The sequence below is a fragment of the Pocillopora damicornis genome, chromosome 12 (assembly GCF_964200805.1).
Source record: "Pocillopora damicornis chromosome 12, jaPocDami1.2, whole genome shotgun sequence".
NCBI lineage: Eukaryota > Metazoa > Cnidaria > Anthozoa > Scleractinia > Pocilloporidae > Pocillopora > Pocillopora damicornis.
In genome coordinates, this window is record NC_142681.1 from 17,091,217 (window position 1) to 17,116,607 (window position 25,391).

A 25,391-nucleotide genomic window follows, 5' to 3' on the forward strand; every position below is an offset into this window, starting at 1 on the left:
ACATACCTGAAACGGGGTCGAGGGAATTTTTTAATAATATTCACCTAGCCTGAAGTGAATAATTGTTTATCGACATATAAGCAAGCAGCTTCCACTAAAGTTTAACGGGTTTTAATTAATTTAATCAGCAAAAAATTCATATCTTATCTTTGAACAGAGATTATCACTTCCTCCGTAACGTGGACAACACGCGAGGTAGCCATTTTGAATATTAAGAATCCCTGCTATAATCACCTTGCGCGAGGTGATTATAGTGAAATCAGAGCGCGCGTATTTCTATAATCTCATGAGCAGAGGACAAAGATAGACTACATCAAAAAGGATGATCAGACTACGAATTATGTGACTAAGAGGCCCCTAGGTAAAGACTTTTTTAATAAAGTTTTCCTTAACTGAGGTTGGCCATTTACTCTGTAGGATTTACAAAAGATCATGCATCGCATTTGGTATTTGCGTGGCTATTCACTTTTAAAGGAAGCTTTAAGACGAGGAATAAGTTACCATCACGCTGGACTGAAAAACAAAATTCGCGGCACCGTGGAGATCTTATTTAGAGAGAAGTACCTTCAGGTATTACTTTATTAACCGCTCGTTTCGATCTAGAAACGAAGGTGGACGTTTAAATGATAAAGTGGAGCAATAATTGTTTTTCTAACCTCATCGTAAATAGCACTGAGGCATAACTTTTTCTTAAAGTGATTGTGTAAAATTACTCGCAAGACATTGTGTGATGGGCTGTTTTAAAATACGATTTAAAAAGATGTGTGACTCTTTCCCAAACCAGAATGAAGTTTAAATGGCAGGGAAAAAAGAAAGAAAATACATGTGAAATATCAGAAAAAGATAAAAAGCAAGGACACAGTGGCCTCATTAGTATCGCACTAGTTTGGTATGCTGTTATCAACTGCAACCGATGGCCTTTGTTGCACAAACCTTTTTTGACATTTTGGTTAGTTTCTGTTTTCCCCTTTGTCTTACCAAATCTATTTACCTCAACAGTTGTAAACGTTTCGATGAAAAAAATATAGTAACAGAACAGTATATAAAGACTCGGGAGTCTTTTTTGTTCGTTTTAGGTCGTTACAGCAACAGGAACCTTGGCCCTTGGTATTCATATGCCTTGTAAAACGGTCGTGTTTGCTGGAGATTCACCCTATTTAAACTCTTTGCAGTACAGACAGGTAAGAACACTTTCAAAAAAAAGTTTTTTTCCTACAGAAAAACAAATCTCTCTCACAGACAAGCGAACCCAGTGAAACAGCAAGTGTCTGTAATTTCCTAGAACGAAAAAAAATGAGGCAGGCAGGGTAGCAACGTGTTTCCAACAAAAAGAAGCACCCTAAAAGATAACGAGTACCACAAATAAGACTACTTTGCATATAGCTCTCTTTGTCTGTAATAAACAACATGTATAAAAATTACATCGGTGCGGACAGAGTACTTTCTAATATCTCTTTTACCTGAAAGTAGATCTAACCGTGTCCAGGTGTCGTTATCCCATCAGTACTCCTATTAGACTTCTAAACTCATCAAAGCATTTCAATAATCATAACTACGTCACTTTTCAACCAGGTTGGTTTTTTTTTTCCATATGTATATGAATTTAAATTTGGACTTTATCTCACTCTTTCATCTCTCTAATTTCAGATGTCTGGCAGGGCAGGTCGTCGAGGTTTTGACCCTGTAGGAAATGTAGTGTTTTTTGGAGTTCCTTCCCGTAAAGTTCAACGTCTCATTACAGCCAATGTTCCAAAGATTGTTGGGAACTTCCCCATTAACGTATCATTGGTGTTGCGCTTGCTTCTGATGACATCAAAGGGAGATGATCGGGAGGATGCTCTCACGAAGGTTTTTTGGAAAGACGCCTCTAAAATTCTTCTCGAATAATTCGCCTATTCCTTTCGCGCTAAATACTTTGTACAATTGTCACCAGTTTTTATCAATTATCAGCTCTTTTCGCACTGAACGTGATATAAATTGTGTCGTTTGATAACAGTTACAGCTTGTTTGAAGTCTTCCATAGAAGTACTTTCCTTCTTCATCCTCAGTTACTAAAAAGACGAGGAAATGAACTTCTAGAACTTATATCATTAGAAACATAATTTAAAACCTACTGGTGATATTTTACGAAATTTACGTGAAGCAACGGTCAGTCCTTAGTCTCATTCACACAATAATGTGCGAAATCCCAATTGATCGATTCTCAATCAATTCATGAACACACCAAGTTATGCACGTACTCTCGTTTCCAGGCTCTCTCACTGCTGTCGCACCCTTTCATCTCCATCACTCACCCCGAAATGGAGAGCCAGATCAAGAAACATTTCTTATTCTGCGTCGAGCTCCTTACCAGATTGGTAAGTATTAAAATCAGATCCTTTTCACCGTAGAAATGAGGGGCAAGTTAGAAATGTTTTGCTAGTAGCAGCTATCCTTATTTTCCTTGGTTACCAGTTTGTATATTTGCTATAAGTAAGGTGATCACATACTCGCTCTTGCAGTTCAACGGTCTTACTATAAACTTTTAAACTCGCCTAAATACTGCAAAACCTTTTTATGCAGGGTCTTGTAAAACAAGAAAACGGCGCTCCTCTACAGATGGCAGGACTGGCGACACATCTTCACTATCATGAGCCCTCAAACTATGTCTTGGTCAGTTTTCTTCAACGTGGTCTTTTCCACAAGATCTGTCAACCGGAAGAGAATGGTAAGGACTATTTATTTTCCTTTAGAATACAAATATTCACAGCCTCCAACCAAGGTTATGGAAGATTAGAATCACTATGATATCATACTATTGATTCCTATCACAGGAAAATTCTCAGACGACGTGTTGAGAAAGATGGTACTCGTTCTAAGCCACTTGTTCGGCAGACGATCCCTTCACGCTTCATTCAAACGAACGGTCCATTTGTGCCCCACGTCAAAAGTATGTATTTGTAAATCTTAAAAATGAAAGGCTGTTTTAACACGCTTTATTGGGAAAAATTGTGTTAGTTTTTGCCATTTAGTATTAATGATAACGTATCATAATAACGAGTTTAATCATTATTATCACTCGATCTTAACGCCCGCCCTAATGCTCACCAAAAATATCTTTAATCATACCATTCTTTAGTGTAGGTAAATTTGGCCTTTAAATGGCGAGTTAGAAGAGAAATACAAGGTCTGTATTGGGAGAGAGAGAGAGTTCTTTCTCAACTAAAAAATGAGTATTACAAAAGAAAAGTCCTAAGAAAAATCAAACTTGTCGGTTGTTTAATGGGTGGATAACGCTATCCGCTGGATAAATCTCTATCCGGTGGATAACGCTGTAAATTTTGTCAACACTTATCCACTGGATGGAAATTTATCCGTCGGATAGAGTCATCCATCACTTGAAAAACTGGGTTCATGCATTTGAAAACAGATGCTTCTCACTGCTTATTTTTCGGTTTTCGGTATTCGTTTTTCTTCTTGGTATCTCTTTCCTTTCAAGGTAATTTTGGACGATCTTCCCGATGAATTTGCTACAGCTCTAAGAGAGTACAACCGCCAAGTCACAGATGTCTTCAGTCAGTACCTCACTACGGTGGCTGCAGACCTCGAAAGGGAAAGAGGAGAGGAGAACAAACTCCCTTTATCGGGCATAGGTAAAATACGATCCTTTATCATCTTATATGTGACCATTTTTTTTTCGAGCGGGAAGTAAAATATTTAAGTAGATTCATAGCCAGTTCCTTCGCATTGCAAGGCTCTGTTTTCTCGTGAAAACAATTGTTTGTATTTCACGGCTTGAATAAGAATTACACTTAACTTGTTCTGTCAGTGTTTGTTTGTTTGTTTGTTTTTTGAAAGCGACACTGACGAGTTAATTCTGTGCAACTGCAAAGAGGAAGGCTTGGTGCATTTTTGGTCATTATATTATCGGATCGAAGTGGATAGTTCTTGGTAAATTTCTCACTCTGGGCTAAATATGCCCTTCTCGTTGGCTTACATACTTCAGTCCACATTCCTATACGAAGTGCATAGTACATTATTTAATTGCTGTACGCTGTACCTATGGAAATGGTTCAAAAGATAGAGACAAACTCGTGAGCAAGGTTAAGCTAAACACAAAACGTAGGTAAATTCAATGTTTAAGTTAAACGTTCTTATTTACCAAACGGAGTAAACTTCTTTTGCAGAATATCCAAAGCAAGGAAGTGTCGGTGACGATGACAAGTACGATGTTATCGAAAGGCTCGTGTCCTCATCCATACCGTACTCTGCCTGCTCTTCCTTCGCTGCATTGTCGGGAAATTCAGACTTACAATTGCATTCTTCGAGCGAGACCGCAGCCAGTTATCCGGAATCAGACGAAAGAGATGTCGAAGTCGCCAAAGAGAACGTGACAGTTGAGCTTGGAAATGATGAAGAAGATAAGGAAGAAGAACGAATTGATCATCTGCTTGAGGTGAAAAAAGTTTCCCAAAACCAAGCGTCCATTAAAATGTTGAAAAAGTTCTCTAACACTTTCGACGTAATTTCGCTAGGATGCATGCATTTTGCTCTTTCGTTGCAGGGGCCAGCTACGCTTAGCAAAATAAATACGACACAACAACTTCTATGCGTCCACATTCCTTGTATTCTTGTACAGGGTAATCATTACGAATGACAAACGAGGATCTAGACGATTCGAAGTTGTTGCTTCTTACACAGCCTGAAATCCTACCCTAAAACTTACTCGGCAAAAACGGCAAAAAGAGACTGCAAGTAACACTGAAGCAACGCAGATGGCGTGGGAAACTGCGCCCTTGGTACATTGTCAGCGGCGCTATAGTCAGTATGTAAATGCAACGAGTCATACATTCGTCATTAAAGTATACTTGGAAAAGCATGTGGAAAGTGCTTGCACTTCATTTGGTGAACAACCTAAGCGATCAAACACTGGTTAAATTTATTAACTGACACTTTTGATTCTGAGAAAGTTGCATAAGATAAGTTTTTTTACCAAAAAGTTATTTTACCTTTGGAACTATATCCATCAGAGAATAACCTGCCCATTCTCTTTTAGCACTTTATATGGTTTTCACTTGCCCTCTTCACTCTTGACTTTATAATCCCGTGAAGTATCGTCGAAACGTCATCAATATGCTTTACGAACAGTTTTTATAACTTTTTAAAAGTTTTCCTATATTTTAACAACGGTTTAGCGTGGAACTTTGCAATCAAATTTTATTTCGTTGTGTGGTAGTTTAAGTAGTTGCAACACCAGTTTAACACCGTTACCAAATTCAGCTTCCACTTTTTCTTTCAGATTGTTCGACAAGATGTGTACACCGACATCAATATTGTTCCCATCCTCCGTCTAAAAAACTGCAACTCAGTTGGAAGAGTTCAGCCCTTGAATGCATATGCTCTGGATTTTTTCAAGCACGGGTCTGTTAAAGCCATTCAGAAAGAAAACGGGTCAGTAAATAAATTATAGATATATTTGCAAATAGTACTCCAGTGAGAGAAGCGAGGAGGCATCTTGATCGCTGGATCGAGAAGAGATCGGTCTTTAGCACTAAACGCTTTCATTACAGTGCCACTCGTCATCTAGGAGTACAAAGAGTCAGAGAAATCCACTGACATGCTTAGACAACCTACAGTGGACCAACCCAATCCACGTTACCCTTAGTCGCTTCATGCTTTGAAGCACCCTGTGACATTTATAAGTCAACTGGCTAGGAATTTTTACTAACCCCTCAAGTCTTCCTTTATTCGTAAGCATTTCTTTGACTATTGCTAAACATTAGGGGGAAAAACTGTATTGTGAACTAACCGTAAAGCTAATCCCCATGGCTAGCGTACCGTACAGGTTAACATTGGGTGCGGTTAGCTAAAAAAGATTCGAGGAAACCACCTGTTATAGGCTTGCATATCTTCCAGTGACTCACATACCACCACTGTTAATACGGATCTTTAGGAGTTGTCTTTAAGCATGGCTGAAGTTGATTGCACGTTTATTTCGTAGAATCAAGGCCGGAGAAGTTTTTCAAATCTTAAAGGATTTTCTCTTTACCATTATGTCAATCAGGTAAAAAATAGTTGTACGTGATGCAGTGTTGATGTTTCAATGTTCTACGACTAGTGAAACATTCAGTCCTAATAATTTATTGAAACTGTACGAGATGTATGTAAAGGGCGAGTGTAAAGGTAAACGTTGTATACGAGAACACAAAAAAACAATGAGTTTAGTGTTGCTGTTGTTGATGTAGTTTTTTTAAAAGTTCCAACTATTGTGGATGAAAGCTACAGACACTTCAGTTTACTGTTTCGTCCAGCTGCAGCCACAAAGAAATTAAACGATAAATTTCAAAAGTCGCATGGCAGGAGATCTTGGCTAAGTTTAAGTCAGGGAGTATTAGGGTATTTTTTAGGGAAATAACTTTGAACTTTTTCTTTCTTCTCAGTGCTTCTGTTGAGGAGATGTGTCCTGAAGAGGAATACGACAATGTGGTTGCAGCTTTCAAACAGCTCGTCGAGGAGTATAGAAACAAGTTTAGAAAGCAGTTCGATGCGGATATTTGAAATGGTCCCTCCAAAAGTTGATTAAGTGTCCTTAAAAAATCGCCAAGTCAACGAAAGAAAGGATTTGCCGATTTGAAGCTATAATTTTTTAGGACAAACATAGGAGATTAATGCGAAAAACTCTTGTTTTCTAAAGGGAGAGTAAACAATAGATTGCAACCGTAATCGTCTTCTGATAAAACTCGTGATTACCTTTAAGAGTCAACCTCAAAGTAGCGATAGTAATATTTCTCCCTTAAAAAAATCATTTTGTTGTGACAAAGCAATAGGAATGTATCTTTCCTTGCGCGGAATGATAGCGGGGAAGATGAGCTTGGATAGCCCAGAACACAGTATTCGCTTCATAGCGTCCACGGGCGCTGCCAGTAATATGATAACAACAAGTACAATCTTCTAAGTGTTCATGTAGGGCTATTCACCTAAATACTTCGTTTTAACCACAATTACAAAAACAAGTGAGCATATATCTATGAAACACATGTTCAAAATCAGATTCACTCTACTTATAATTACAAAAGTGCACTGATTTTATAACCTACCTCATTGGTACTTAATTTGGCGCTTTTGGCGAGACCGTATTTCTCGGGGTTTATTTTCGTAAAGACAATAGCGTTAAATTTCGCAATTGAAGCGTTCTCAACTTCATTGTATTTTCCAAAATTTCTTTACTTTTGACGACTAACGAAAGATATTCAAAGGATTTTTTCCGAATCTAGCGATTCAGATGAAGATAATAGCAGGATTCTGAACTATATATACTCGAAATCTTTGCAGTTTAACGCCATTTCACAACAGAAGATTCAACATAGGGTTTACTAGTAAGACCATCATTAAATGATATGTGTATTTGTCGATACATATTTGTTGTGGTTATTATATGTTAATCTTTTTTTACCGGTGATTTGAATTTTCTATGGATGATAAAATTTCACGCGTTAAAATTCTGCGAAGATTTTTATTTCCGAGTCTTCAATTTCGCGATTTTTTTTTACAATCGCAAAAACACGAAATTGAAGACTCACAAAGTTTTCGTACCGATACGATACGTTATTTACTTATGTCTTGTTTACTGTCAAAATTCCGTTAAAAAAGTAAGTTAATGTAATTTTTCAAGTACCCAGTTGTTTTCAAAAGGTGTGAATACAAAAGTAAGTCCGGCCGTTTTCTTTGACAATCCGAGGAGTATTCTCTCAAAACGGTACAGCTACTGTTATCTGTCTTGGTGGGGAGCATCGGTGAGGATTCGACCCTCCTGATCTTTGACCCGCGCCCGTTCCGAAGCGTAACGGTCTCTGCGTGACTATCGGGATTGACCGTCGTTCCTGTCCCGTAAAGGTATTCTGTTTTCTACAAAATGGTAGGAGAAAAAGAAAACTAGTTACTACTGTTGTACTGAGAAAGAGTACAAGTCCTTATAAGCAGAGAACTCAGGATGTAAAAGACGAGTTCGTAACTGACGTTGGCTGTAGACGGAAATGTGTGGAAACAGAGTTCATATCGCAGTAAGTGTTAAAGCCAACTGTGTTTGTAGCACAATTAACCTACGAGAGTCCCTTCATTCTCCTTACAAAATGAAATGACATATTTGCACGAGAGTGACCAGCTGGCGTCTGTGATTGCAGCGTCATCCTTGGCGATATTCGTCACGATAAGGTTGTTCCAGGAAATAAGGCACATGAAGCTGCATGCTATACCTGCCACTGCTACTATCTGGAAGAAAGTACTTGTTAAATTATTTGACAAAAAGATAGCGACTGAAGGAATAATGGCTTTGAAAGCTATCACTGAAATAGCCCTAGAAACAAACAGAGATTTGACAACGAATTGTATCGCCCTTATTTTTTTAGATTTTTAATCATTAACAATCCGATTGCCTAACAAATAAAGCTTGAATGCTCCATAGCTTGCATTAGTGGCAACTCCAAAATTAAAAACGATCTTGTAGCAAATTACGTGTATGGTTCTATTTCGAACAGCAGCGCCTGAACGTTATAGGCTCCTGTGGCTTCAAATCCCAATTCATACCCAGTTTGCGTTTGAAGCAGTCTTTGGCGAGGTACTCCTTTGCGTAGTCGTAGCTTACATCTAGCAGACGAGGCTGCCAAAACATAATAAACATAGCGCTGAACATCAAGTAAACAACCCTATAAACCTGAACAGAATCTCGGATAAGGTGTCCTCCTCTGCTGTCAGATCAATGTCTTTAAACAGCCACCTCGTTCTTCTGAGACGATAAGTTTTCTTCTTCTTTTTCTTCACCTCAAAAATATCAGAAAATGCGCTCCTGGCAACCCAGCGACTGATACGATCCAGTTGGGCTCTGTAGCATTTCGCCATCATAAAGAGGATCGGATCGAGAGGGAATTTGTGTCACGAGAAGAGGTGGTAATGCGGAAAGAAGACCACACAAGATTTTCATGATGATTTCTTGAGCTGAAAATGGCAGTTACGTCCACGCTAAGGTTTGTAACGAAGTAATGGAAAGGCTCATAAATTAAACGTAACCCTCGTATTGAAAACGAGGTAGGTGGTCATTCCGACACAAACCTTTTGTTGCCTATTACAATAAAACACCGTACTCACCGTGCAAAGAACTATGCCGCACATTCCGCGCTGGAATCTGCATAATTTCTCGTAAATAGTTTCGTGTCTCTTGTGTGTTTGTTCGTTTATATTCTTCTACAATTTCTCATATGAAAACATTTGAAATCATTCGTTTATTTTCATAGGTTCCGTTATAAGACATGAAAGGATGGTGCGGATGGTTAAAGTATGCGAAAATAACATAGGGTTGCAGCTGTGCGAAAGTGCGCCTATTATGTCAAGAGTGAAAAGGTCTCTCGCTTTGCATAATACATGATAAATACTTGCTTTTATTTGATTACCTTTTCAAAACCCTTGTGTCCACAATCATTAGTCTTCGATTCCTCCTTTCAAATCTCGCAGAATTCGTTTTTAAGAGCGAAACGCTGGTTACGTGCGGCATGGTTCCTTAATAATAGCCGTATTGTGAAATCGGTAAGCATTGGACGAAATGAAGTGAAAATCAAAGGTAGCATTGTGTTAAAATCGGTCAATTTCATCGTGACAAAATACCTTCAGATACCTTACAACGTTAAAAAAAATTAGGGAATAGGTAGTGGCGGTCGGTGTTGGAGTGAGAGAAGTCGCGTTACTCGATCGTCACGCGTGACGCGTGCAACGAGCACCTCTCAAATCTCGCGAGTAAAGATGTAGTAACACGGACGTCGATTTAAGCTCTGTAATGACGTTGTTAGAAGGCACCTTGCAAAACCCATCTGATACGGACAGGTTTACCAATTTAGCGCTCTTTACTACTTCTTAGCATCAATTACCTCTCCATTTTTCGTGTCATCTTTGGTTCAGTGTTACATTGCTGATCATTGCCCTGCAGCTGTGGACTTTTTTTGAAACTCTTCATATATTATTATCGATTTCTCTTTCTTTTAATCTTTAAGTTTATCAGTAATTCAAATTATAAGAGTCTATGAACCAGTCTTATGAGAAACAAAGTCGACCAACCATCTTTAAAAATTTAAAACTAAACCGCTTGAATTTGTAATTTCTTATGCTCCATATTCAAACTCCTCTTTGAACTTCTTTCCGTACTCCTGTGCCAGCTGGTTAAAAGCCAAAACTACATTGTCAGTTTCAGGACCCAGCTCTTCCAGTGAACAACTGTAAAACAGAAAACAAAAACATGTTATTTTCCTGATAACTTATCAAACAACAAGAATTGTAAAGTGTTACTGAATTGTGTACATTACTCATGTTAAAAAAGCTACACTTTCTTTCAAATTGCGAGGCTTTGTGATAGAGGAAAATTAGTTTACAGTCCCTAGTAAGTGATGAAATCTAAAATCATACTTGGAAAAAGAAATTAAGAGAGTAATTCCTGCACTAGAAGGAAAAAAACACTAAAGCTTTGATGCTTAACATGGCAACGTCAACAACGTTATTTTTTAGCCAGGTTTTTATGTGGAATATAGGTGTATGAACAGGAAAACTCAACAGAAAAGCACAATTGTTTGATATCCTGGACAGTGTTCCATCACTATACAGTCACTTTCTTCAACCCGGCGCATTCTTTGGAAATGAACAATAATTACCTGATTGACTTAATTGTGAGGTAAAACTCTTTGAGAGCATTGTAAACATCGCCAGCTTGCATTCTGTGAAGTCAGTGCACATAGTCAAACTTAAAACCAATGTTTTATAAGATTAAAAGAGACCTGGAAAGGAAATAACTACCTAGCAGGAGGAGAGTACCTTAAACAAAATTGACAACTTTATTGTAAGCTAACAATTTCACATGAGGAAATTTAAGAATAAGATTAACTAAAAGAAAAAGGACGGTTCAAATGGAGAAAGACTGATGCTTACGTACAGCATGTGATGAAACCTTTTTTCAGCACAATGGGTAACAAATCTGTGTTACTCTCTTACCCGTTTTCGTTCTCAATGACTATGGAGGATCCATGCTTGAAAAAATCCAAAGCATAAGCATTCAAAGGTAGCGTACTCTTGACTGGGAGAATGGGTACAAGATTCATGTCCGTGTAGACATCCTGACGAATGATCTGAAAAAAAAAAAATATTGGGGGTCATTTAATTTCGTTATGAATCAAAAATTTAATGAGGATCAATGAATTATTTCAGCTCCAACAAAAGCGAATGACAAAATTCGAGCTTGGTGAATCGAACTCTAATACCATAAATGATTCCTTTCGAGGGCAGAGCGTCACCAATTACCCTAATACTGGATTCACATCCAAGTTTAAACATGTTTTAAAACTATTTTTTGTTTCAAACACGGTTTTAAACTGTTTTCTTCACAGAAGCTGCTAAAACCAATGTTGTACTTCAAATTTGGGACATCGGAAAGTATAAGTTAGTGTGTACTTGAAATCTAGCTATGGAAAATTCAGCATTTCATTTCTCTGTATCTGATTTTCATCCAGTTAAACCCGGTCTAACTAAACACGTTTTGCTGGTGTGAATGGGGTATATTGTAGATTGTAGAGACATTTTTTCTTAATAGTCTGCTTAGAAAGAGCCCCGAGAGAGACACCCAAACGTGACAAACGAAAGGATCAATTTTCACCGTGAGCAAATATTTAAGTGGCTCCTCCTCCCTTTCTTCATCTTCACTTTGGTCATCTGTTCTTTGGCTGGTGTTTTGTAACTGTAAGTCTGTATTTCCTGATAGGGCAGCGAAAGAGGAACAAGCCGAATACTGTACAGAAGAGTTCGCTAGGACTTTGATCATATCGTTGTCGTCAATGTCATCAGTGCTGGCTTTTGTGGGAAATTCTGCAAGAGAAATTTTTCAACTGTAATCAGCGATCTGTACACTTCTTAATTCAAATACAGAGAAACTGAACAATACAGGCATTTTGAATTGCTCTTACTTTTGATCCGTAGGGGGACAGACGCACTGATGAAATCACAATTTTTTTTATCATAAGAAAGAAACAATACAGATTCCAAGTCTCTGTGCTTCTGTTGAGTAATAGATCACAGATGAAGTCAAAACGTGGTCACGACATCAGTGACACTCGATCGACTGCGCTTCGTGTGCCACATTTTTGCTCTAACCGCACTTTGACCTCATCTGTAATAAATTACTTAACAGACTCACGGCAACATGAAATCTCTTTACCAAAGTGACATTTTTTTAGAATATATATTTCAATTTCCTGTGCAAGCAAGTATCAAAATTATGCGAACAAGAATGCACATTAAATAATTCTTACCTATTCCTGATAAAGGGAGTTTGTTATCCTCTCCTCTGTCTTTTTCCAGCCACCGAGCCACTGTGGCAAGGTACTGACTGAACACATCGGTGACTTGACGGTTGTAGCTTTTGATTGCCTTGACAAATTCATTCGGTAGATCCTCCAAAATTACCTGTGTTTAGTCCAAAATGTAAACGCTTCCATGATTTGTACACTTAAGACGCTTAGCAGTCAGACGCTATAAAATGTAGTTTTGAAGTGTTGGAAAGAAATTCATTAATTTTGGTAAAACTGGTTTCAGTTTTTTTCCAATGCATTGTATTTCCTAAATAAAGTCCACGACCGCCCTCAAAGACTTCACATGGAACTTTTAAAAGAAGCGCAGTTTATAGCACTTTTTTCTAAACGTGGGTAAGTATAAAATAATGCGGCAAAACTAAACTTGTTTTCCATATGAGCCCCTCCTCAGTTCGCTCTTTACAACCAACCAGTTTTTAAAATAGACCAGTAAATCGTCCAAGGGAAGGATAAGCTTACTTTTGAAGAAGACGGACTCCTCAGCATGATGGAAGGATGAACATAAGTTCTTCCAAATAAGTGGCTTAAAACAAGCACCATTTTCCTCATAACATCTTCGGAAAATTTACCTGTCACAGTGAAAAAAGTTTACCAAAGAGTAATACGCCGGCGATAACAATAGAGTTGAAAGAAAACCTTTTGGCACAAATCAGAGGCGCAGTGGCCTGACGATTAACGCGCCAGACTTTGGGTGAGGAAGTCTGGGTTCGAGACTTGGCTAGTTCATAGTGGTCTGGGTTCGACAACTGGCTGGGTCATAGTGTTGTGTTCTTGGACAAGACACTTTTTCCTCACAATACCTTTCTCACCCCCCCTCCCCCCCCTCCGGATGGAATTTCTAACCACTAAAGAAGCTGTGAGAGATGAGAGATGAGAGATCTGTAGTGGATAAACATTCCATCCAGGGTGGATTAGTAATCGTCCTATACACTTCATACAAACAAATCCGAAATAAAGTGTAGCGCCTTATGGGCCACTCGAGTGTAGACTTTGCCTATGGTCAAATGTAAAGAGGTTCCCTAAAGCTAGGCGACCTTACTCCCTAGTATGTTTCCCGGGCCTCCTTTGTTACCCCATCGCGTTAAGCCAGAGGCACGTGATTCAGCATCTCATATACTCGATGTTAGAAGCTGCTTCTTGTTATAAGGTATATACAACATTTGCCAATAAAACTTGAAATATAAAAAAATTGTTCAGTTCAGAGAAAAACTACAAGGTAAGCTGTAAGGGAGAACAAAGACTAAAATTTGGATTCCAGGCACGACCACTGATCGAGGAATGTTATTGTTCCGGGGTAAAAAAAAAAAAAACCTCTTGATTTCTCAAGTTAGAGATATTTTTCCCATTTTATGATTTTACATAAAATTTATTTCAAAGGAATCGTTTTCCCCTAGCGTCTGAAAAGTGTGATCCTTACAAAAAGCTCTGAGTTAGTTACTGGTCTAATAAATCGTTCAGTTTGAAAGGAGCTACGGGTTTACCGTTTTTCCTTGGCTTACACAGCTTGTGGAAGAGACCACATCGTAGAAAACTGACCAGGGCATAATTGGAGGGTTCATGGTAGTGAAGATGGGTTGCCAGTCCGGCCATTTCCTGTGGAGCTCCGGTTTCTTTGTTTATAAGAGACTGGAAAAGAACGAAGAATTACAGACTTCGGTTATAAATCTCTTCGTGAAGGCTTTCGTGCGGTTTTGACGTTCCATTTACAAGATATTGATTTGTCACTTAACGTGATCAAATTATGGTGCGCTAAGCTTACTAAACCCTAGGCAGTCCTCTCTCTACTCCTGTGAGAGACCACACCTCACCAAGTATACAGAAAGGCTTTTACTGTGCAGGCAAAACGTTTTCATTAACTCATGTATCAACTAAAGATATAGGAAACCTTTGTCCATACTACTCACCAGTCTAGTTAAAAGTTCAACGCTGAAGAGAAAATGTAGCTTGATCTGGGTTTCCATTTGCGGGTACTTTCGGCAAATAAAAGGATTAGACAGCAATACTAGGGCCTGAAAAAGAGATGTGCGAGTACACCTAATTATTTTGAGCCTGAGTAGCTTGAACGAATTTTGAGCATGGAAATTAACTCTTAACATTGTAAACACATTGTAAACACATTGTAAACACATTGTAAACACATTGTAAACACATTGTAAACACATTGTAAACACATGTAAAAGTCGTAATTGCGAATTCTCTTGTCTTAATTTGAATATGAAGTATATGTATTCAATTAGGTTGGGAGTATCTCCTGCGCAGAACAGTGACATGGCAGAAACTTTTTTTAACATAACCGGGTAATTTAGTATTATCAACTGAGTTGATAACGTAAATTGGCTATCGTAAAGAGTTTAGAAGCTGACGTTTCGAGCGTTAGCCCTTCGTAAGAGCGAATGTATAACATTGTTTTGCAATATCAGCAAGAATAGCCTTTCTAACCAGGCGTGAGCCGAGTACAAGAGGCACACTTACTTCCTGAAGGTATCTTATCATATCTTATCTTATGTTGTCTATTGAAAAAGAGGAAACAGTAAAAAAAAACTCATTCAAAATAGTCCTTCGAAACCTTAGTGAGGGCATCTTCCTTGTCATCTGCTTGGGCCGTCATCAAAAGCAATCGCAGAACCAGTGAAACAGTGATGGGGAAGTTGCCGACAAGCTTCGGGATATTTGCAGTCATCAGGCGTTGCACTTTACGGTAAGGAATTCCGAAGAAAATGACATTTCCCACGGGATCGAAACCTCTCCGACCCGCCCTACCAGACATCTGAAAATAACAAATAAAGTCCTAGGTTGGCACTCGTGGTATTGGCAAAAGTATTAAAGCCATAACGGAAAATGTTGTTCAGTGATACGTGTAAGATGTAAAAAAGTCATCCTTTAAGTATTCGATGCATTCATGTGTATTAGACGCTATGAAGCCTATGCACCGCATGCGTAAAGGGAACCTTGTTATGCAGGGGTTTCCGAAACGTTTTCCATAAAAGGCTCTCGATGGCATAATAGGCGGCTGTACCGAACACGAGAGCCTACTCGCGGACTCAACAGACGGCGGTGAGAGATTTTATGGGCGGCGATAGACCGCCGGTAATCGAATTTCATCGAAACTCCTGAATTATGCTAACTAGGGATTGAAAGAGTTACATCGAAAGAACAATTTACAAAATCGTCAGCAATCACGGAAACGCTTAACTAAGAGAAATGTCGATCAGGGAGAACTGACCATGAGTTGAGTTAGATATATCCCACTTATTTACCTGCCGGTACTGCAGTGAATTTAAGTAGGGCGAGTCTCCAGCAAACACGACTGTCTTACAAGGCATGTGAATACCAAGAGCCAACGTTGAAGTTGAATTAACCACCTAACAGAGTAAATAAATACTGTAATGCGATGTACTAGATTTCTAAATGTGTGCCCAATCGCATGGTCGGTTCTTAAACGTTTGCCTGAAGATATATTTCCTACAAAAAAGCCTAATCAAATTCTCAGTATGATACCATGAGCGGATACGAGGGAAACCCCCTTTTTTAATAGGGATCATTGTTTACCCCCAGCCGTAAGGTGTAAATCTTCCTTTGGAATCCGGCAAACTTTACGTCAAAATGTTCAAAATCAAAGTGCTTTCGCGAGTCCACCTAAATATGTGACTTTTTAACAGTTTACATACAGTTAATGGCATCTTACCTGAAGGTATTTGCCTCTGAACAACATTTCTACCACCGAGCGCTTTTTGGCATTACATCCGCCATGATGATAGCTGATTCCTCGTTTTAGAGCCCGCTTGAATAACGATTTGTCAGAGATGAACCAGATTCTTTTGATTATCTCTTCGTAATCCTACAAATGAATGATATCAATCAATTTGCATTTTGTCTGATTGTCTTCATAATGCCTCTTTTGATAAGTGCGTCGGAAATACTTACTTTTTTCAAATGCGTTCAAAGGCATTTAGCTCATGCAAGAGGACGTCTTTGTTTGGCTGACGCCAACATTTCAAAATCATAAGATGGAGTTGTTCCATTGTTCCGAAAAACCAGCATTTTAGCTTGCAATTAGAAGAAGTAAACTCAAAAACCGATTTTCAGGTTGAAAAAAAAAAATTTGCAAGACAACGGTTTTTTTTATCGAAACAACATTTCTTTGCTTCTTACCTCTTTTCCAATCCCAAATGTAAATGCCAATGAGCACTCTGGTAGAATTTCATTCACGGCTGAAATAGAACCCCTCTCATCTTGCTCATCCGGTTGGCTGTTTAATCTGTTTGGAGAGCAGTTATACCTTGTAAAAGGAACAGGAAACAAGCAAAAAGAAACAGCAACAACAACAAGGCCCTTGGTCGTTTTTGTACGGACCGAGCGCATAACGTCGGGTCATATTCCTCCGTACGACCCTCATGTTCGGTTAATGGGAAATTAGTATACAACAACTCGAACTCTGCTACAGAAGAACCCCTAGAACTAAAAAAAATACTTCGGAAACCCGTCCAAAGAAAAGATTGAGCAGTAAATGTACTAAAAGGAAAAAGGCAAGTCACAAAGGTTCTACATAACTATAGTTTCATGATCATTAGTCGATCAAGGCAGATCAAATCTCTGAACTGACTACCTTTTCTCTTTTTCTTTCTGTAATTCATCTCTTTGTCTCTGTAACTTTTTTTCAGCTTTTTGTTGTCTCTTCTGTGCAAGTCTTGCTTCTCGTGTGTCGGCCTCTCTTCGCATAACTAGTTCCTTGTTTTCTAGTTTCTGAGCATAACCGAGGGCCAAAACTTCGCAGAGTTTACGATCATCGCTATGACGAATAATTACACACATCTTATCATGGACTTTGTATTTTCTTCTTCTTTTACTTACTGTAAGGGCATCAAAGTGAACGGATACTCGCTCATTAACCTTATACACCCTAACATCAGTATGCATATTCTCCATACTGTTCTTTACACATTTCCTAAGGTGCTGACAAGGAGAATTTGCCTGCCTATTGAAAGGTTCCTTTCCTAGTGATTATTTCCTTTACTCTTATAACCTTAATGTGTGACTCAGGAGTGATACTGAAGGGAGAAATTAGATGCTGGTCACTCTTAAGATTTAATGGGTTAATGAGATGATAACTAAGATAGATGGAAGCCCCGCAAAAACAAAAACAAAAAACACAACAACAGGAGAGCCTGCAAGGTAGCGGTTGAAAGCCAAATCATCACAGCGATGCTCAATATTTCAAAAGCTGACGCTCATTCAATCGACCTGTAGGCCTCACAAAGACCAACAGTTTAACGTAACATAAAGTCACGATACATCGTGGGGCAGATATCAATATGTCATGATCAATGTACTTTGCCACGATGAATAATCATAACCTTTCCTTACGATGTTGACAGACCGATTCGACTGCAATTTCATCAACCTTGATGGACTTTTTGAAATAATTGCTGGAAAATTCAGGCTTTCGTCATTCGTTTAATACGTTCCCTATGCGTAATCTTGATAGACTAACGAATCTACCGGAAGCTTTCCTCCTTTTTGAACAAAGAGAAGGGGTATTCCAAATTAAAAGAAAATGATAATATATCTTGTTAAATATTTATGAATGAGTTTTGAAATGGCCTCGTGAACAACCTATCAGTTTAATACATTTCCTGTAAAGTTGTGTCTTTCACACCGCACATTAGTGTGTAACGTTAAATTGCGCTTACCTATGCTTACCGATTAACCCTTTCACTCCCAAGATTTCATTAATAATTCTCCTTATTAGCTGCTATACAATTCTTATAATGTTAGTTCAGAGAATCTGGTATTGGATCAACTAAGAGTTCCTTGATTAACTAAGAGTCCCCCTTTAATCCCATCACTTGTATCCTTGATATTGTATTCAGTTGATATTGTAAGGAGAAATTCTCTCTCGGTCACTCATGGGTGTTAAAGGGTTAAGTAAGATCTAGTGTTGTTCATTAAAGTTGACTCTTAACGATTCCCATTTACCTAAATACCAAGGCAGGAAGTTTCTCCTGGGCTTTGAGCTCGTTGATAAGTTTTTCAAAAGTTTTCTTTATGAATATTTGGCCATACGAAGTCATTCTCTGTTCACCCCATCGTTCTTCCGTTGACGAATGAGTTTCCAACAAAACTGAGTTTAAAGAATCAATAACTGACTGAACCTAAGAAAACAAAAACAATGATCCTATTCAATATACAATACAACTAGAGCCTGTATCTTAAAAAGAGCGTGTTTCGTTTTCATTGTTCATTAAAACCTTTTATTTCCATTCGTTGTTGAGCATGGTTATAAATGAATAAGATATATTTAAAATTGCGGATCAATAAATGAATTTGTGAGGGATCATTGCAGTGATGAATATTAATCAAGCAGTAATGAAAATAAAGCCCAAGCCTAACTGAACCTAAGAAAACAAAAGTATAATAATCCTATTCAAAACACATAAACAATTAGAGCCTGTATCCTACAAAATGCGTGCAACGTTTCATTGTTGCATATTTTTCCCTTTGTTTTTGAGAATGGTTAGACCTAACAAAACAAAGAAAACCAAATAAATTTGTTTTTACCTTTGTCGACTCTCTGCTGTCTGCCCAAGACTTGAACTCTTTCTTCAGGTCACTCTCGTATAGCCGAGCATGACCCTTTTGGATCAACTTATTTTCTAGGAAATATGTCTCAGCACAAAGATTCTGCCGAGGAAAATTTTATTTACATTAACCATTGCTTCTCTACTAGCATTTACAAGATTGAAATAATTATGACAAATGCGCTGACCTGGAGTGATTTACAGTCTGGCCACACACTAACCATAGTGTCATACAGCTGCAAAGACTCTTTTGGTGTAAGTGCCATATCGCCTGGAAAACCATTTTCTAGAAGCTGTGTAAGAAAAAGAGCATGTGAGACTCTTAGGTAAGTACCTCGAATTAGAGGGAGGATAGCGATCCATGGATTTTACCATATATCGGACAAAACATAAATCAAGAGAGAACTAGACACTTACAAAGCCTAACTGTGGTCTAAAACTTTAGAACTTGACAAATAGATTCCATGATGCCTAATGTCTGTTCAATCATGGACCACAGATGATGACAAAATGTGGTAAGAACAAAAATCTTGATGTGCTTTCCACATTTTGACGTCTACTGAGATCTATTACTGTACAGATGCATCGCAACTTCGAATTTATTCGTTTTTTTTTTTTCGAGCGACATTTCGGTGATGGTGACTTCACATATGGGTTTGCCTTCGTGTATAATTTTCCGCTTGTATAATCCTCCGCAAGTATAATTCATCTTCGCATACAAACTAAAATGAATAATTGATCCCAAAGAAAAAAACTATGCACCATAATGGGAATTGAGTCTAGATTGAAGGAAACGAATAAACGGACGTCAAAAGAAAAAACACATTACTTATATCATTTAATAAGTACCATTATAAACAAAAGAACAAATTATTTTTCCTTGACTGAGGAAAAATCAATGTAATCGCGATTATTGTCATCGGGAAAATGCAACGGTATAGTTCACTTTGGTTATTGTGCCATGTCAATAAAAATAAACTGTTAAATTTTACCCCCTTTTTTATAAAGGGGGTAAGTTTCTACAGAAACTGTGGTGCTGCGTCAATGGTAGTATAACAAGTTAATTTGGCTTTATCAACTGAGGTGATAATGTAAGTTGGCCACCGTAGAGAATTTCTCAAGTTTACAAATCCTGAATGTGCTAATGAAGAATTAAACGCTTGACCTGTTTGTATCCTAGCTGGGCACATGGATGAAGTCTTACGAACTCCTCGTCGCTGTAAACATGATATTCTTCGTTGTTAGGACTTGGAAGGAAAATGCTCTTCTCCAGATCGGAGTATCTTTCTTCAAATTTCACTTAAAAAATAAGCGAGGAATCAGAAGAAATCAATCAAAAATTAGGAATAAGTAAAGAGAAGTTCCTCAGTAAAAACTGATATGGTGTGTCACAATAAAAGAAAGAAAACATTCGACTTCATGCCTAACAAGAAGTAGTATACCTTCGCGAACCGTGGTGTCATTAACATCTTACAAACAAAAATAATAAAGTAAAACAAATATGGCACTGAATTTAAGGGCCGTTTTAAGAGAAAGTCTTTAAAATGCATTTGCGATATTAAACTGGTTTGTTTCCGCGGAAGAACAGGAGTAAATAAAAAATAAGTAAAAAGGCACTCAAGGATTTCAAAGTATTCACCATTTCAAAGAATTGTAATTTTTTTTTTCCCACCTAATCTGATCCGATATGACTTCCTCAGATTTTCATTGTTTTTCCTGTCCTGCTTTTCACGGAAGTCTTGGGCGGCTTGCAGCCAGCTGTACATAAGAGAATGAATGCTTTCAACCTCTGTTATCAAAAGGAAGGTCATAGCAACTATGATACTTCCAGTAGTTCAACAGAAGCCTTCAGTGAGAAAAACTGCTATCTCTTCTTCAATTCTTACCGTCTTAGATCCTCTGGATTTCCAATGGTTGCTGAGAGCGCTAAGAAGGGACAGCGAATCATAAGAAGGAGATGCTCCCACACTTCAGCTCCAGTTTCTGAACCAATACAGTGAACCTATGTACAGCGTCACAGAAATTACTTCAGTCTGCATTATTGCCCGTAAATTCTACACTTGCGGATAAGGGTAAAAATAGATTACTTAATTTCAATCAATCATTTATTTTAACACCGTTAGTCGAGGAGCTAGGAAATCGTTCAAAATACGAACACGTATAAATAAGATCTCTAGTAATTGCAGCAAAAATATTGTATGATTCCATCTTATAACAACTCACTGAATATAAAAAAAAACTAGTAATAAATACGTAAAATATAAAAAGCTAAATCCTAAACTAAAAAAAACTATAAGATAGCTAAAAACGTGACAAGGCTGTAGACACGCTCTAAAAGGCTCCAATCTTGCAATTTACTTTTGAAGCCATTTACATCCCTTGAAAGACGCCCGTGAGAGGGCAAACTGTTCTATAACTAAGTTAATGAAACTACGATTATTGATGAAACAACACTCTATTTAAATACTAAGTACGAGAGAAACAAACATATAGGAAATAGCCTTTAATAGCTTTTTCAATAAACTCATCTACTTTAACTAAATGAACAAACCAGCTCAGCGAAACTGCATGCTCAACAAACGTTCACTTGTTGACGTGGCAACAGAAGGATATGATACTCTTTTACCTCATCAAAAATCACGTATTTTACGTTCTTCGTCCAATGCTGTCTGTGCGGAGAGAGAAAGAGGATCTCCAAACACTGGGGGACTGTTACAAGAATCTGTAGGTAAAATGGCAAACAAAAGGGTGCTATTGAAATAATACTGTATTAAGGAGGCTTCCTAGGGTTTTGCTCAATGTTGGCGCGCGCGCTTTTCTAGGTCGCTAAAAGCCATCAAAAGAGCGATGAGCAAGGTTCGGACTATCGTTTGCCGTAGTAAATATAATCAAAATGATTTCCGTTATTAAGCTAGGCCTTCGCGAAGGGAGGTGTTCGCCAGTGATAATTTGGCTTTGCCTTTGATTTTTATCTATTTGTTTTGGCAAAATCTCTCAAAATTCTCACAATTTGTGAAATTTGTCCTGCCGATTATTTTAAGGCCGAAAAACATAGGGGTTACAAAGGCAGTTTCCTCGCTATTTGCAATTTTTTGCAGGCACCAGGAGGGCACAAATATGTTTAACGGTTCAGCAAATTTTAGGAAATTCCATGGCCACCGACGGAAACGTGATAACTCTTGCTCGAAAGATCCCTATTTTCTTTGTCGCAAAACATTACGTAATGGAATAGAACTTCGTCAAGACATATATCTGAGCATGCGTAAACTTTCGAATCTGTCGCGATCTGTCGCCTTTTGGCAATAATTCCTACGATGTTTTCTTTTCGTTTGACCTCTTTTTCAGGCGTGAAAGGCCCATGAATATTACGGGTACAGTTGCTGGAAACCCTAGATTCCATCACATAAAAACTGTATTTTGTTAAACTGCTTTTAATCTACCTTTTCAAATAACAATCGTGCTATCGTATCGAACTGCCATGCTTGTTTTGCATGTTGACATTTCTAAAGCTCGCGCTGTGTTCGCACCCAGATCTCGCGCGGTCAAATAACCCTAAGAACCCTTCTTAAGATTAACTTTAAAAGTATTTCCTCAACATTTATAAGTTTCATGCCAGTGAAATCTAAGGCATTTTCTCATACTTTTGCAAACAAAGGGTGCTACGGCTACCGATTTTCAAATTCATTTCTAGTTACCTGGGAATTTAGTGTGTTGTGACGATAGTCCCTCGTAAAAATACCGAACACTGATCTCCCTTTGGGCATCTGTTTTGTAAACCGAGCATAAATTGTAGCAACGACTTGATTGACCAACGCCTAACGGGACAGTAAGAATTGATTAGTAGTCAGAATGATACAGTAAATGAAATTGGACAACCATTTTGTTTTGCTATTTCTTTAAAATTATTCTCTATAGGTGCAAAACTGAAATGAGAACTCATTGACTCTTACACAGTTATCCAAAACTTGACCAGGCCGAGAAATGAATAAATTTGAAACAGTACTTAATCAAAATTTTCGCCTCACTGGGTTCTTTTGTGACATGATTTGACAATGATTAGAACTAAAGAAGGCTGGCTTTTCCATAACACATTAAAGATGATGACAAATTTTGGCGGAGGTTTAGGTAAGTATTTGGACTTTGAAGCACGTTCAGATGAGGTGGGCCCTTTAGCCATTGAGAATTTAAAGAGGAAACATGCACCAGAAATCGTATAAAGCTTCCCACCACAAATAGAAGGATTAAACAAAATTATGCCGCTGACCGCGTTTTGAAACTCTAATGAATTGCCTCAGCTCATCAACCTTGTCTTTAAATGCTTAAGGCCACATTATTTGTACATTTAGGAGCTCTACCGATATGTATTTCTAACTCAAAAAGATTGTTTCAACGACAACCATACAGCATATATTGGTAAAAGGCGTGGCGCGGTTTTGCGTAAGTGGCTAAGTTATTAAGTTGTTTTTCGCCCATGTTCGAGTTTTAGGCCAATTTATAGGCAATTTTAAGGGGTAAGGTCATTCTTTCTGGTGAAAGAAAATGTCAGGGAATGCCACTTTACCTTTGTCGGTGCGACATAGACCACTACACTATCATCGTCTTGCCTCAGAACTTTCTCCATGCAGTAGTAGGAGGCGTAAGTCTTTCCTGAAGAAGTTGGTGCTACTATCACAGCTGATTCATTGTTATCAACAGCATCGAGAAGTTCGCGCTTCGAAATGAAAAAAAAGACACTCCAGCATCAAACTAGAAAATTTCTTGAGCTTGCACAAACTGATACCAAATAAATGGCCTCGGAGGGGCACTTACCATAACTTTTATAACTATTATTAATGTTTCAAGCACGAGCATGTCTTCATTATGCATGGTAAATATACTATTAATATATACCTGCCATGTATCCGGAATAAAATTTTCAACCCGAGGGTCCGGATCGGTTCTCTCTTCCCGTTTCAGCAAATGCCCCATGTATTCAAGTTGGAATCTGGTGCTTGTGTTGTGAACAAAAAGCCGTTCATTCTAGGATCAAAAGACGTTTATGACATAATTCCGAGGTACTCATCATCCTTACCTCAACAGTCCTCATTACTATTTTTCTCTAACGATATCTCTGGACAAAAGGATAACTTTAAGAAAAATATCACTAACATTATTATCAACAGTTAAGAACTATGTAAGCAATTTTTTTTTGATATTTCCTAACACGTTCATTCACATGTCACATGTTCCGTCATAGGCTTCTTTCTTGCAATTTATTTTATTGCAGCTCATCTCCGATGATCATTTCTTCACTTGCAACTTATTATTGTTTATAATTGCATTCTCGCATGATATATAGTGTGCATCGTTGTCTGTCTTTGAAATTCGAGATTCGTTATAGTAAACAAGGCCAAGAGAGTAGTTTGAAAAGTAATTCGCGGTCAAACGGGTGGATAAATGCAGACGTCTGTTACACTGAGCTAGGATTTCTTTGGTTTACACAAAATGTTTATTGATTGAATAAAGGGTCAATTTTTTTGAATAACGTATTAGTTTTCTATAGAGAGAGAGAGAGAAGTTTGAGTCATATCAGTTACTCCTTTGACTTTGGTGGCATATAATGAGAGTAAGAATGTTAAAACTACATTTGAGCAATATTCGCTTGTAAACGTTGAATAGTTGATGTGGAATGGTATATTTACCCTTCTCTCACGATCTGGTGGCATCTCATAAAACAAAGGAACAAGGTCGTCAAATCCCAAATTTTGCATAATTCTAGCAAGTTTCTTTCTGTTTTTATCATTCAGAACACTTGGCAAGTCTTGAGATATTTTATGTACACTTTCCATCAAAAGTACAGGATATTTCATATCATTAGATTCTGGGTCCGCATCTCCTAGGAAAAAAAGTTAATTTGTTAAACTGCAGTGCAACTTTAATATCCTTGTCGCTCAAATGCGCTCTCAGATTTTTTTTACTTTTGAAATCCATCCTTATTCTCCTAAAACAGCGTTTTTGATCGCGTTTGAAGTCGCAGGTGAATCATTTGAAAGGATTGAGAAAAGAAAGAGAAAAGAGTTCTGATCCCAGAAAACTGACTTGGAACACCAACATGCATAAAGCCGCCTTCCCAATTTACCTACCGTAATGTCTTGTGAAAACACATCGTTTGACTTTGACTTACTTGTCTGTTTCCAGGCCTCAAAGCAACTGTCGACTTTAGTCATGAGCGCGTGAAGACGAAGTTCGGGAGATTTGCAAACTGACAGATATTGATCAACCAATTTAAGGACAGCGCTGAAGTCATCTCTCTTCAGATTTTTTTCGATATTCCTCACAGTGATATCCCACTTTTCTTGATCTTCCAATTCTGCTTTCTCTGTTTTAAAAAAAAAGCGAAAAGTACATTTCAATCCTTTTTTACCGAAATAAAAGTTTTGAACACTCTCTTGTCTTGATC

General features: G+C 38.0%; 2 protein-coding genes and 1 pseudogene across 3 annotated transcripts in view; 1 reads left to right on the forward strand and 2 right to left on the reverse strand.

Annotated features, from left to right (window-relative positions):
- The window catches only part of LOC113664145 (putative ATP-dependent RNA helicase DDX60), a 31,253-nt gene extending 23,860 nt beyond the window's left edge, over positions 1-7,393 (forward strand). For both annotated transcript variants that reach the window (XM_089188870.1, XM_089188869.1), the window contains exons 30-40: positions 418-570; positions 1,077-1,181; positions 1,648-1,848; positions 2,253-2,357; positions 2,563-2,707; positions 2,814-2,929; positions 3,479-3,632; positions 4,167-4,435; positions 5,279-5,430; positions 5,981-6,043; positions 6,420-7,393. In XM_089188870.1, coding sequence (XP_089044996.1) covers positions 418-570; positions 1,077-1,181; positions 1,648-1,848; positions 2,253-2,357; positions 2,563-2,707; positions 2,814-2,929; positions 3,479-3,632; positions 4,167-4,435; positions 5,279-5,430; positions 5,981-6,043; positions 6,420-6,537 — 1,581 coding nt within the window. In that variant the 3' untranslated portion in view covers positions 6,538-7,393. The remainder of the gene's footprint in view (positions 1-417; positions 571-1,076; positions 1,182-1,647; positions 1,849-2,252; positions 2,358-2,562; positions 2,708-2,813; positions 2,930-3,478; positions 3,633-4,166; positions 4,436-5,278; positions 5,431-5,980; positions 6,044-6,419) is intronic.
- The window catches only part of LOC149036763 (uncharacterized), a 386,542-nt pseudogene that overhangs the window by 20,968 nt on the left and 340,183 nt on the right, over positions 1-25,391 (reverse strand).
- LOC113664149 (putative ATP-dependent RNA helicase DDX60) overlaps positions 9,983-25,391 on the reverse strand; it is a 28,727-nt gene continuing 13,318 nt past the window's right edge. The window contains exons 16-40 of the mRNA XM_089188874.1: positions 25,116-25,310; positions 24,634-24,827; positions 23,843-23,971; positions 23,514-23,663; positions 22,648-22,767; positions 21,579-21,674; positions 20,839-20,954; positions 20,625-20,710; positions 20,118-20,251; positions 19,141-19,245; positions 18,933-19,055; positions 18,351-18,526; positions 16,981-17,163; positions 16,527-16,632; positions 16,060-16,212; positions 15,632-15,736; positions 14,941-15,141; positions 14,279-14,383; positions 13,856-14,000; positions 12,834-12,943; positions 12,315-12,468; positions 11,663-11,871; positions 11,005-11,138; positions 10,668-10,730; positions 9,983-10,236 (exon numbers count right to left, since the gene is read on the reverse strand). Of these exons, the coding sequence (XP_089045000.1) occupies positions 10,125-10,236; positions 10,668-10,730; positions 11,005-11,138; positions 11,663-11,871; positions 12,315-12,468; positions 12,834-12,943; positions 13,856-14,000; positions 14,279-14,383; positions 14,941-15,141; positions 15,632-15,736; positions 16,060-16,212; positions 16,527-16,632; positions 16,981-17,163; positions 18,351-18,526; positions 18,933-19,055; positions 19,141-19,245; positions 20,118-20,251; positions 20,625-20,710; positions 20,839-20,954; positions 21,579-21,674; positions 22,648-22,767; positions 23,514-23,663; positions 23,843-23,971; positions 24,634-24,827; positions 25,116-25,310 (3,404 nt within the window). The 3' untranslated portion in view covers positions 9,983-10,124. The remainder of the gene's footprint in view (positions 10,237-10,667; positions 10,731-11,004; positions 11,139-11,662; positions 11,872-12,314; positions 12,469-12,833; positions 12,944-13,855; positions 14,001-14,278; positions 14,384-14,940; positions 15,142-15,631; positions 15,737-16,059; positions 16,213-16,526; positions 16,633-16,980; positions 17,164-18,350; positions 18,527-18,932; positions 19,056-19,140; positions 19,246-20,117; positions 20,252-20,624; positions 20,711-20,838; positions 20,955-21,578; positions 21,675-22,647; positions 22,768-23,513; positions 23,664-23,842; positions 23,972-24,633; positions 24,828-25,115; positions 25,311-25,391) is intronic.